The sequence below is a fragment of the Saccopteryx bilineata genome, chromosome 5, assembly GCF_036850765.1.
Source record: "Saccopteryx bilineata isolate mSacBil1 chromosome 5, mSacBil1_pri_phased_curated, whole genome shotgun sequence".
Taxonomy (NCBI): Eukaryota; Metazoa; Chordata; class Mammalia; order Chiroptera; family Emballonuridae; genus Saccopteryx; species Saccopteryx bilineata.
In genome coordinates, this window is record NC_089494.1 from 33,208,648 (window position 1) to 33,222,270 (window position 13,623).

Consider the following 13,623-nt stretch of genomic DNA (forward strand, 5'->3'; position numbering starts at 1 on the left):
TTTTCATTATTTGAGGAGAAATGGATAGGCCATGTGTTAAATGTATGCTTAACTTTAAAAGAATGCCAAACTGTTTACCAAGTGATGATACTATTTTATATTACAGCAGAAATGTGAATTATAATAACTCTACATCTTTACTTATACTTGGTATGGTTAGTCTCTTTAATTTTGGCCATTCTAGTGGTTGTGTAATAGTGTTTCATTTTATTTTAGTTTGCATTTCCCTGAATAACTAATGATGTTGAACATACTTTTGTGAGCTATTTAGCCATATAAGTACCCCCTTTTATAAAGTGTTTTAAAACTTTTGCCCGTTTTTAAATTGAGGTATTGGTTTGTATATTCTTAGTACAAGTCCTTTGTCAGATTGAGAATATTTTCAGTTGATCTGTGGCCTTTTTCTTTTCTTTTCTTTTCTATTTATTTATGTGAGGAGGGGAGATAGTGAGGCAGATTCCCACATGCACCCTGATGGGGATCCACCCGTCAACCCCCACTGGGCCAGATGCTCGAGTACCAGGCTATTTTAAGCTCCTGAGGCTGATGTTCTCCAATGGAGCTATCAGTGCCCAGAACCAATGCTTGAACTAATCAAGCCACTGGCTGTGGGGGCCAGAGGGGGAGAGGGCGGGGGAGGGAAAGAAGTAGATGGTTGCTTCTCCTATGTGCCCTGACTTGGAATCGAACTCAGGACATTCATACACTGGGCCAGTGCTCTATCCACTTAGCCATTGGCTAGGGCCTTTATTTTCTTGATGACATCTTGATAAGTAAAAGTTTTAAAACTTTAAGACTTCTTATATAATTTTTTTGTTTGTAATTTTTGTGTCCTAGCTAAAAAATCCTTGTCTACCCTAAGGTTGCAAAGGTATTCTCACATACATTATTTCAGAAGATTTTAGAGTTCATTTTTATGTTTAGGTTAGTGATACATTTTCAATTTTATTTATACATTTTAAATTTCTCGTTAATTCATTAAACATTTATTGAGCACTTAGTTAGAGCTAGGCACTATTTCTGGAACTTGGTGTTCATCCATTAGTAAACAAAAGGTCACTCATGGTGGGCCCTTAGACCCTGCACTTGTGAGACATATATTTTAGGGGAATGGCATACAAATTAATCAGTAATTATAGAGTGTGTGAAAAGGTGAGAAAGAACCATGAGGTGGGGCAACAGAATAGGGTAAGGTAAAGGTGAGTAAGATTTTCAGTTTTAAGAGGGTGATAAAAATTAGGCTTCATTGAGAAGATGTCATTTAGAGTGACTTGAAGAACATGAGGGAATTAGCCATTCAGCTGTCTGAGGGAAGAGTGTTTTGGGTAGAGAAAACAGCCATTACAAAGGTCTTAAGGTTGGAGCATGTCTGGCATGTCCCAGAAACAGCCAGCAAGCCAGTGTGTAGTACAGGGTAGTAGTAATGGATAAGTCCATAGTGATGCAGGAGGGAAAATTGTTTAGGAACTTGTAGGATATTATTAAGACTAACTCTGTGAATGACATGGAAAGCTATTTGAGAGTTCACTATACTTAGAACATATGTCTTTGTGAATATCATTTAAGAAATTTCATTTTCATCTTTGGATTTATCAACTTATAACTGCTTAATAGGAATAAAACCTTTTTTTCCTTTCTTTTCTGACAGATATACTTAATACTCTGATGGTTTTCCTATTTCAGAAAGATCCAGATTACCTGAAGTTATGGTTGGACAATTTTGTTTCTAGCTATGAGCAGTTCTTAGATGTTGACTTTGAAAAGCTGCCTACCAGGTATGTAGAACCACTTAACTTTCTTACCTTCAGGTTTTGTTAATTTTTGGCACAAAGACTTCACTGATGACATATACAAGGATGACAATTATGTGACCCATGTGACACTCCTGTATAACCCTGCTCTCATGGCAGACATTGCTAATTGAGTACAGCACTCTTTTTTTGCTGATACTAGATTTGGCTTCTAGAAGATTCTTTTCTACTTTGAGACTCTTTGTTACTCTGGACAGCTCCTGGCAGATGGGTGCAATTTTGCCACTACTGGGAGTTAGTGCTAGCTGCTACAACGTAACTTAACGGCAGAGTCCTCCAGAAGATTGCCTTCACTTCAACACTGTTTCCAAGTCTTGGGAGCCATGCATACTTCTTACTAATAAGCTATAAATTTGGGGGTTCTCATGACCCCCTCAGGTTCAATAATTTGCTGAACCACTCACAGACTTCACTGACAGTGCTATACTTATGATTATGGTTTTATCATAAAGGATATATGTAGGCACAAGACCTGGAATGGTCTTGGATGCAGAGCTTCTATGCTCTCCCCGTGTGGAATCTGGTCATGTTGCCCTCCCTGAACATAAGTGTGTTCAAATAAGGAAACTCTTTGAGCTTTGGGTATCCAGAGTTTTACTGGATCATTGTTAAGCACTGACCATATGATTGAACTCAGTCATCAGCTTATCTTTTCTTCCAGAAAGTTGGGGGCAAGAGGGTCTTTCAGATGTGCTCAGCTCCTCGCAAAACTGTCTAAGAGCCCACCATGAGTCACTTCATTTGCATAAAATTTCTTTATTATACCACCGGCATTTGAGTTGGCACTTCTATTCCTGGCCTTAGCATAGGGCCTTAGAAAAACATTATGAAGGAGTTGAAGTATTTATATTTTAAAAGCTAGGTTTGAAAATCATAAAATGGAAAATTCAAATCTTATGGAAAAATGCAAGTGAAAGTACAAATCTTTTCTCCCATTCTTCCTAACAGCATTTCCCAAGCCCACTTCCCAGATAAGTTGTATCTTGAAGACCTACTAGTTGTCAGGTAACAGAGGTTAGGTTGGCTGGCTTGAAAAGATGGAGAGGCCCTGGCTGGTTGATTCAGTGGTAGACCATCGGCCCAGCGTGTGGAAGTCCTGGGTTTGATTCCTGATAAAGGCACACAAGGGAAGTGACCATCTGCTTCCCCACTCCCCCCTCATGTCCCCTCCTGCAGCCATGGCTCGAATGGTTCCAGCAGCTTGGCACTGGGCGCTAAAGATGGCTCCATGGCCTTGTCTCAGGTGCTAAAATGGCTCGGTTGCCAAGCAACAGAGCAGTGGCCCCAGATAGGCCCAGCATCCTCCTGGAGGGGACTTGCTGGGTAGATCCCAGTCAGGGCGCATGTGGAAGTCTGTCTACTTCCCTTCCTCTCACTTAATAAAAAAATAAATAAAAATAAATAATAGAAAAGCTGGAGAAATGAGACACTTTAGCTACAAAAGAAACTCCATTTATGGAGATGTGTTAGGAAAAGAAGGGAGAAATGGATAGTATTTGATGAAAAAGTATCTGGAGAATTAAAAATCTTCAAGGAGGAAAGCATTTGCTGTTTGGGGATGGAGGTAGGCAGAAAGACTGTGGAACAGATGAATTGGATCTGGAAAATTAACTGGGGAGCCAGATCATCAAATGCTAGGCATACATTGTTAATGGACTTTGATTTTTTGTTGTGGAAGATACGAGTTTCTACTAAAGAATTTTCTATGTAAGAGTGACATCATCAAATTGTTTTCTTTCTTTTTTGGGTTTGTTTTTTTTTTTGTATTTTTCTGAAGTTGGAAATGGGGAGGCAGTCAGACTGACTCCCGCTTGCGCCCGACCGGGCTCCACCTGGCATGCTTACCAGGGGGCGATGCTCTGCCCATCTGGGGCGTTGCTCTGTTGCAACCAGAGCCATTCTAGCGCCTGAGGCAGAGGCCATAGAGCCATCCTCAGCGCCCTGGCCAACTTTGCTCCAATGGAGCCTTGGCTGCATGAGGGGAAGAGAGAGACAGAGAGGAAGGAGAAGGGGAGGGGTGGAGAAGCAGATGGGCGCTTCTCCTGTGTGCCCTGGCCGGGAATCGAACCTGGGACTCTTGCACGCCAGGCCGACGCTCTACTACTGAGCCAACTGGCCAGGGCCAATTAGCAGCTCTTAACAATAGACCTTCAATAGCCAAAGAGGAGTGATTTGGGAAATTTCAGCAAAAAGGAACACATAATTTTGAACTGTAAAGTCCTAGAGGTTGGAAAATACTTTTATTTATTTATTTATTTATTTATTTATTTATTTAGTATTTTTCTGAAGCTGGAAACGGGGAGAGACAGACAGACTCCCGCATGCACCCGACCGGGATCCACCCGGGGCGATGCTCTGCCCACCAGGGGGTGATGCTCTGCCCCTCCGGGGCGTCACTCTGCCGCGACCAGAGCCACTCTAGCGCCTGGGGCAGAGGCCAAGGAGCCATCCCCAGCGCCCGGGCCATCTTTGCTCCAATGGAGCCTTGGCTGCGGGAGGGGAAGAGAGAGACAGAGAGGAAGGGGGGGGGGGTGGAGAAGCAAATGGGCGCTTCTCCTATGTGCCCTGGCTGGGAATCGAACCTGGGTCCCCCGCACGCCAGGCTGATGCTCTACCGCTGAGCCAACCAGCCAGGGCCGGAAAATACTTTTAAAGTCTTAAATGGCTAAAAATTTAAACTTTGTCTACATACCATGTTCTAACCATGCCCCAATTTTATAATGTAAGAAAAAATCGAACATAGATTTCTCTTTAGCATACTAATTTATTTTGTGTAGTGAAATTAAAAACAGAGAATGGGACAACTAAGGACGAAAGGGACTATTCCTTTAAGTAACTGGGATTAAATCTTAGGAAATGCACTGTTTTCTTTCTTGGGGACTTACATTTTTAGAAAAGTAAGGAGGAGTAGTTGAGGTTAAGCTTGAAAATCAGTTATATTTAAATGTTTATTATTTTGAAGTTATTCTGGTTTTTCTAGTCATCTCTTTTAGCTTCTCAGCAAGCAAAAAGTATAAATAAAAATGAGAGTTTTTTCTAGTATCATCAATAAGTAAGAAAGTGAAAGAATCCATTAGTTACAAGTGAAGTGATGATGCCCAGTCTAAAATGAAACATGTATTTTTAAAAAATGATTTTAGAATTTGGCAACTTGGTAGTGTGCCCTGTGATTTATTTTTTATGTAATTTAATTAAAGTTAGGTGTTTATTTTACAAAACACATTAGTAATGTGTTCAGAAAGAAGCTAATAATATCTATTATATATTTTTATGTGACTACTAGTTATGTGCTTTAAAATTTTCTGTTTACAGTGAATGAAATCACCTTTTACTCTGTAAAAATAGCAGTAATACTTCATATTAAGCATTTTTGGAAGAGAGATAATCATAAAGTTTGTTATTTAATAGTAAGAAATTTTTAGGGTACTCCTTTGTGATTTGGGCATTTTTCTCAATAGAGATAGGGAAATTAGTATACAGTGGCTTATGAAAAGATTCTTAGGCTTTATTGATAGTATATTTAAAATGTTACGTTTTTAGGCCCTGGCCAGTTGGCTCATTGGTAGAGCGTCGGCTTGGCGTGCAGGAGTCCCGGGTTCGATTCCTGGCCAGGGCACACAGGAGAGGCGCCCATCTGCTTTCCACCCCTACCCTTCTCCTTCCTCTCTGGCTCTCTCTTCCCCTCCCGCAGCCAAGGCTCCATTGGAGCAGAGTTGGCCTGGGCGCTGAAGATGGCTCTATGGCCTCTGCCTCAGGCGCTAGAATGGTTCTGGTTGCAACAGAACAATGCCCCAGATGGGCAGAGCATCGCCCCATGGTGGGCATGCCGGGTGGATCCCGGTCGGGTGCATGCGGGAGTCTGTGTGACTGCCTCCCTGTTTCCAACTTCAGAAAAATACAAAAAATTAAAAATTAAATAAATAAAAATAAAAATAAAATGTTACATTTTTAGAGTTCTTTACATATTTCAAAGCTAAAGTGCATATTGACTTTCTGGTTTCAGAGCTCTGTGAATTTAGGCAGATAATACTACAATTTTATAGATTAGGAAACTTTAGAGAGTAAATGAAGTGCTTCATGTTACAGAGGTAGAACTTAGTACGTGGGTTTCCTGACTTTGAATCTAGTGAGTTTTTATTATAAGAGAGACACAAGGAGCCAGTTACATCCGTGTTGGCTTTTGCCCTTAAAGAACAATATAGGGCCTGACCTGTGGTGGCGCAGTGGATAAAGCGTCGACCTGGAAATGCTGAGGTTGCCGGTTCAAAACCCTGGGCTTGTCTGGTCAAGGCACATATGGGAGTTGATGCTTCCTGCTCCTCCCCCCTTCTCTCCTCTCTATCTCTCCTTTCTAAAATGAATAAATTAAAGAAAAAAAGAACAATATAGTCTTCTTACACAGAAACTAGTTATCAAAAATATAATATTAAAATATTACTTCAAAAAAATCTATTGATGCTCATGCTTTAGGTTCTATATTCATCTCTTTATGTTTCTGTTTTCCATTTGTTGGTTATCTTTCCTCCCTCTTGGGGAACCTATAAGTAGGTGAGTGAATATTGCTTATTTAATAAAGCAGTTGACAGAATATTAAACTAGGTACGTATAGATACTTCATTTCTATTGGCTGTTATTTCTTTTAGAAATGGTATACACACATATACACATATATTGTATTTTTAAATATAAAGTGAACTAACCTATATTCTAAATACTTTCTTTAAAAATAACACAGTTGAATATATATAAAAAACCTCTCTTTCTCTTTTCAATAAGCCTCCTCTAAAGTAAGACTAACCACTTCTCTCTAATCATTTTCTAAAGAGTCACTGATCACCTGGTGGTGTCTTGCAGGGCAGGTATAGAGTACCTGGAATAAAAGAGCTGCTTTAGGGTTTGAGCTGAAAATGCAGTTCCCCTAAAGTGTGAAATATTCTCTTCCTGTATTTAAACATCCTTCTTATTTTGTCCACTTCTGTTGTAGGGTAGATGATGTGCCTCCAGGAATATCTCTGCTTCCTGACAACATTCTACAGGTTCTGAGGATCCAGCTACTACACTGTGTTCAGAAAATGACAGATGGCTTAGAGGAACAACAGCAAGCCTTATCGATTTTGCTTGTCAAATTCTTCATTATTCTTTGCAGGTATCTGGTACAAATAAACTAGTTATTGTTGTTAAGAAAATATTACCAAAATGATAATGCATTTATTGATTATTAATGATGTTTTGGGTTTTTTTGCTCAGAGCATTAAAGAACGAGTGCACCTTTGCAATAAACTCATGGTTTATTATATTGGAAAGCATATTAGTTAGTGTAGTTGCTTTGTGTAAAGGCAGGAGTTTTTTCTAACCAAGAGTTTATAGCACTAGTATTTTCTGTGTAGTCCTCACATGTAGACATACACATTTTTAATACTGTGCATTATCATTTTTGGAATGTATTTTTCTAATCTTTCAAGAAAGTAATTGTTATACAGCTTACATTTTACAAGTTTATAGATAATTAGGTCTGTGGTACTTAAATTTTGGAATGTCTAAGTATCAGCTAGGAAGCTTAATAGGAATACAGAGCTTGAGCCTTACAGAAGAGCTCAGGCGTTTTGCTTTTTCACAAATTCTGAGTTTATCTGCATATCAGAATTTGAAAACTATTGAGTTGGGCCATCACATACCTTAAAAATCTATTTTTTGAAGGCATTTTCTGTTGTATAGGCTGTTTTATAAATATTTTATAGTACTTAGTAGATAAATAAGGATTTAGTTTACTTCTTATTTACCAATTACTTAATTGCTCATTTCCTTTCATAAAAATTGTTAAAACCTTTCTCCCTTGCCTGACCAGGTCGTGGCGCAGTGGGTAGAGCATCGGCCTGGGATGCTGAGGACTCAGGTTTGAAACCCTGAGGTCTCCGGCTTGAGCACGGGCTCATCCAGCTTGAGTATGGGCTCACCAGCTTGAACGTGGTGTCGCCAGCTTGAATGTGGGATCATAGACATGGTCCCATGGTCACTGGCTTGAAGCCGAAGGTCGCTGGCCTGAGTCTAAGGTTGCTGGTTTGAGCAAGGGGTCCACTCGCTCTGCTGTAGCCCCCTGGTAAAGGCACATATGAGAAAGCAATCAGTGAACAACTAAGGCACTGCAACAAAGAATTGATGCTTATCTCTCTCCTGTCTCTCTATCCCTGTCTGTCCCTCCCTCTCTCTGTCTTTCTCACTAAAAAAAGGAAACAAAAAAAAACCTTTCTCCCTTAATTTAGGCTCTGTGAGAACCTTAGACATATTTCTGATTTTATACTTATTCTTTTCTTTAAAATTAAAAAGAATACAAGAATTATAAGGGTTGAGGGAAAAGAGTTGACTCGGGTGGTGAGACAGGAGATAGCTGCTGTGGAGGTTGATTTGATATATTTTTCCTGTTAACTACCTAGGACAATTTTATTGAGATAAAAAATCCTATAGATGAATAATTGTTTTAAATCCAGTATGTTTAACTCATGGTAATAAAGGGAAGCACTGGAATTTTCAACACATTATGCCCTCTCTTAGTTGTTACTCCTCACCGCTCTCCAAAGGTAACTAATCTGACATTTAATACTATGGCTTAATTTTTTCTAACTTTAAACTTTATTTAAGTGGAATTACCAAATAATTTGTTTTATGCCTAGATTTTCCCTCCTTTTCTTTTTCAGTTTTTGTTTAACTATTTTTATATTGTTTATTTTGATTTTCATATTTGTGTTGCCTTCTGAACTGAATAGTTTTGACTGAGTGCTTTAGGAAAAGTGTAGAAATATTGATAATTTCAGGCCTAAGATGGTGCTGGCTTTCTTCAGAGATAACTTATGTCAGCTTTCAGAACACTTAGATCCCCCAGTACAGTCAGTGACTGAGATTTCAACTTCAGTCTCTATAAATAGTGATTTATTTTTAACCCTTTTTTGAGTGTTGCTTTTTGGATTTCTAACCGAAGCCTTAGAAACTATCCTTTATGGTCTCTGAATTCCAGTTTTTACCCCCTTTCAGCACTGTGGAACTGTCTAAAGCAGTGGTCCCCAACCCCCCGGCCATGGACCGGTACTGGCCATTTGGTACTGGTCCACAGAGAAAGAATAAATAACTTACATTATTTCCGTTTTATTTATATTTAAGTCTGAATGATGTTTTATTTTTAAAAAAATGACCAGATTCCCTCTGTTACATCCTGTCAGTGAAAATATTTTCTGACATTAAACCAGTCCATGGCCCAAAAAAGGTTGGGGACCAATGGTCTAAAGCATTCATCAGCTTCTCATTGTTTCATCTACTTCTGTCAGAATAGGCAGACGTCATGAGGGCAAAAGTGGCCCTAAATATAGGTCTCTTATCTTTATGGGTTTGCTTTTACAGCATCTTAGCATTGTAATTTTTTACTGCCTTGTTAGTTTTTAGATGCCTTTAAATTGATTTTTTAAAAATGTTTTTGTCCATCTTTTTTTTTTTTTTTTTAAGAGACAGACAAGAAGGGGGGGAGATGGTGAGAGGCATCAACTTGTAGTTACATCACTTTAATTGTTCATGATTGCTTCTCATATGTATCCTGATTGGGGGTGGTGCTCCAGCTGAGCCAATGACTCCTTACTCAAGCCAGCGACCTTTGGGCTCAAGCCAGTGACCATGGGATCAGGTCAATAATCCCACTCTCAAGCTGGCAACCTTGGGGCTTCGAACCTGGGATCTCAGTGTCCCAGGTTGATGCTCTATCCCAGGGGTTGAGAACCTATGGCTCGTGAGCCAGATGTGGCTCTTTTGATGGCTGCATCTGGCTTGCAGACAAATCTTTAATAAAAAAAAAAGTTAAAAATATAAAACATTCTCATGTATTACAATTCATTCATTTCCTACCGCTCATGTTCATGGTTGTGGGTAGCTGCAGCCAATCACAGCTGTCCTCCGGAACAACACCAAATTTTTATTGGATAATGAGTAATGTACACAGGTATGGCTCTCACGGAATTACATTTTAAAATATGTGGCATTCATGGCTCTCTCAGCCAAAAAGATTCCCGAACCCTGCTCTATCCAGTGGGCCACCAATGGTCAGGCCATCTTTTTGTTTTAATAGGAAAGATTGGTTCTAATATATACTATTATTAAAGTCTTGCAGAGGCTTTTTTTCCCTCATCAGATACTTGTGGCATATTTTTCTTAGGGTTTATTTTTCTGCTTATATATTTTTTCAACTTTTTTATTGTGGTAAAATACACATAACAAAAACTTAACCATCCTAACCATTTTAAGGTATTCTGTTCAGTGGTATTAAGTACATCTACATTGTTGTGTAACTGTTACCACTACATATATCTCCATAGTACTTTTCATCTTCAAGAGATGAAACTCTATGTCTATTAAGCAATAATTACTCATTTACCTATTTCTCCTACCCCTGACAACTAACATTCTACATTTGTCTATGATTTTGACTATTCTTTTTTTTTTTTTTTTTTGTATTTTTCTGAAGTTGGAAATAAGGAGGCAATCAGACAGATTCCCGCATGCGCCCGACCGGGATCCACCTGGCACGCCCACCAAGGGGTGATGCTCCGCCCATCTGGGGCACCACTCTGTTGCAACCAGAGCCATTCTAGTGCCTGAGGCAGAGGCCATAGAGCCATCCTCAGCGCCTGGGCCAACTTTGCTCCAATGGAGCCTCGGCTGCGGGAGGGGAAGAGAGAGACAGAGAGGAAGGAGAGGGGGAGGGGTGGAAAGCAGATGGGTGCCTCTCCTGTGTGCCCTGGCCGGGAATCGAACCCGGGACTCCTGCACGCCAGGCTGACGCTCTACCACTGAGCCAACTGGCCAGGGCCGATTTTGACTATTCTGAGTAGCACCTATGAGTGAAATCAGACAGTATATGTCTTTTGGATACTTGCTTATTTAACTTAGCATGGCATCTTCAAGCTTCATTCCTATCATAGCATGTTATAAAGTAGCCTTTCTTTTTAAGGTCAAATAATGTTCATTGCATGTATATACCACAGTTTGCTTACCCATTCATTTATTAATGGCATTGGGTTACATCCATGTTTTAGCTGTTGTGAATAATGCTATGACAGGGTCTTTGAGACCCTGCTGTGAGATCTTTGGGGTACATATTCAGAAGTGGAATTGCTGGGTCATGTGATATTCTAGTTTTAATGTTTTGAGGAACTGCAGTACTGTTTTTCATAGTGTTTTCAATTTCTCCAAATTTTTGTTATTTTCTGGTGTTGTGATAATAGCTATCCTAATGGATATGAGGGTGGTATCTCATTGTGGTTTTGATTTGCGTTTATCTAATGATTATGTTGAGCATCTTTTCATATTCATATATATTTTTTGGAGAAATGTCTAGTCTATTCAGGCCTTTTGCTCAGTTTTGAATTGGGTTGATTATTTTTTGTGTTGACTTTTAGGAGTTCTTTATATGTTCTAGACATGAGATACATGATTTACAAATATTTTCTCCCATTCTGTGGGTTGCTTTTTTGATAGTGTCTTTTTTTTTTTTTTTTACAGGGACAGAGAGAGAGTCAGAGGGATAGATAGGGACAGACAGACAGGAACAGAGAGATGAGAAGCATCAATCATCAGTTTTTCGTTGCAACACTTTAGTTGTTTATTGATTACTTTCTCATATGTGCCTTGACCATGGGGCCTTCAGCAGATCGAGTAACCCCTTGCTTGAGCCAGCGACCTTGGGTCCAAGCTGGTGAGCTTTTTTTTTTTTTTCTCAAGCCAGATGAAGCCTGCCCTCAAGCTGGCAACCTTGGGGTCTCGAACCTGGGTCCTCCACATCCCAGTCCGATGCTCTATGCACTGTGCCACCGCCTGGTCAGGCTTGATAGTGTCTTTTGATGCACTAAATTTAAAAATTTTCATGAATTCCAGTTTGTCTTTTTTTTTGTTATCTATACTTTCGGTGTTATATTCCAGATATCATTACCAAACCTAATGTCATAAAGCTTTCATCCCATGTTTTTTTTTAAGAGTTGTATTGCTTTAGGTCTCAGATTTAGGTCCTCGATCCATTTGGAGTTCATTTTTGTATATAATGTAAAGTAAGGGTACAACTTCATTCTTTGCATTTGAATATCTGATTTTCCCAGCATCATTTTTTAAATGAATTTATGGGGTACAGATTTCAAGTGTACAACTCAATAATAACAACTGCACACTGCATCGTGTACTCGTGTCCCCAAGCAAGTTCTCTTCCATCCCCGTTCTCCAGCCCCTTTGCCCACCTCCACCGACCCCCCATTCCCTTTTCTTCTGGCTATCACCACACTGTTGTTGGTCTATGAATATGTGTAATATATATATATATTTTTTTTTTCTTAATCCCTTTACCTTCTTTCATCCTGTCCCCCAAACTCTCTCCCCTCTGAAAGCTGCTAGTCCGTTCTGTGTATCCATGTCTCTGTTTCTGTTGTGGACCATAAATGGCAAAAAGCCATTTTAGATTGGAGGCTTAGCAATAACAGCTACATCAGCTCCAGTATCTAAAAGTCCTTTAAATTTACACCCTTGTATTGTTAGTTCCATTTCAGGGTGTTCCTGACCTATTTTTTTTAAATCAATTGGCAAAATCAGAGGAGCCAAATCACCAAATTTCTTGGGGCCCTTTTGCAGGACGTGGCCTGAGAAGCAGAATTAGTATCCTTATACTATTCTTCTAACTGTCTGAATTAGCCGTGAGACAAATTCTTGAAATGACTTATTAGGGCCCTGCTTAATTTTGCTCAATTCCTTTGTTTTGCTTACACATAAACAAGACAATTTACACACAAAAAACACAAGTATAACATATATCTTTGATTAATCCTAATACTTAAATTGCCTATTTGGCTCCTAACTCTGAACACACCTAACAATGCACTAACCAAATCAGTAAGTCTTAAGGATCTACATTCTATTCAATTTAAATTTAAATGAGCGCTCCTATAAGTTCTAAAAACACTTTATTTTTTCTAAATATTAGAGCCAGCATTTCCAATTTTTGCATGCAAAAAAACCCTTAATTCAGGCCTTAAAAACAGACACATTTTGACAACATTAAACAAAGACTAAACAGAAACAAGAATTAGACAAACCAGAGAGAAACCCGGGATTTCAGAGCACATCCAGATTAGAAAGATGCCTGCCTGATATTAGGGCATTTTCTGACAGAGGGTCTGAAGGATGTGACTAAACAAAATCTCCCTGAGAAAATTTGCTCTCTGCAGCTGCTGGGATATTTTCTATAGTCAGATCCAACACAGGTCCCCTGCCTCAATTTCCAGGCAAAGAATAAGAAAGAAACAAAATGATAGTTAAGAAGATCATAGTTAAAACATTAAAGAGGCCCTGGCCGGTTGGCTCAGCGGTAGAGCGTCGGCCTGGCGTGTGGGGGATCTGGGTTCGATTCCCGGCCAGGGCACATAGGAGAAGCGCCCATTTGCTTCTCCAACCCCCCTCCTTCATCCCCCCCTCCTTCCTCTCTGTCTCTCTCTTCCCCTCCCGCAGCCAAGGCTCCATTGGAGCAAAGATGGTCCGCGCGCTGGGGATGGCTCCTTGGCCTCTGCCCCAGGCGTTAGAGTGGCTCTGGTCGCGGCAGAGCGACGCCCCGGAGGGGCAGAGCGCCACCCCTGGTGGGCGTGCTGGGTGGATCCCGGTCGGGCGCATGCGGGAGTCTGTCTGACTGTCTCTCCCTGTTTCCAGCTTCAGAAAAATACAAACAAAACAAAACAAAACAAAAAAACATTAAAGAAAATCAGATCATGACAGGAAAAGCTGTAACTTTCCTAATACCTGA

General features: G+C 39.9%; 1 protein-coding gene across 8 annotated transcripts in view; it reads left to right on the forward strand.

Annotated features, from left to right (window-relative positions):
* NBEAL1 (neurobeachin like 1) overlaps positions 1-13,623 on the forward strand; it is a 181,925-nt gene that overhangs the window by 21,941 nt on the left and 146,361 nt on the right. For all 8 annotated transcript variants that reach the window (XM_066279146.1, XM_066279151.1, XM_066279145.1 and 5 more), the window contains 2 exons: positions 1,684-1,775; positions 6,796-6,957. In XM_066279146.1, the coding sequence (XP_066135243.1) occupies positions 1,684-1,775; positions 6,796-6,957 (254 nt within the window). The remainder of the gene's footprint in view (positions 1-1,683; positions 1,776-6,795; positions 6,958-13,623) is intronic.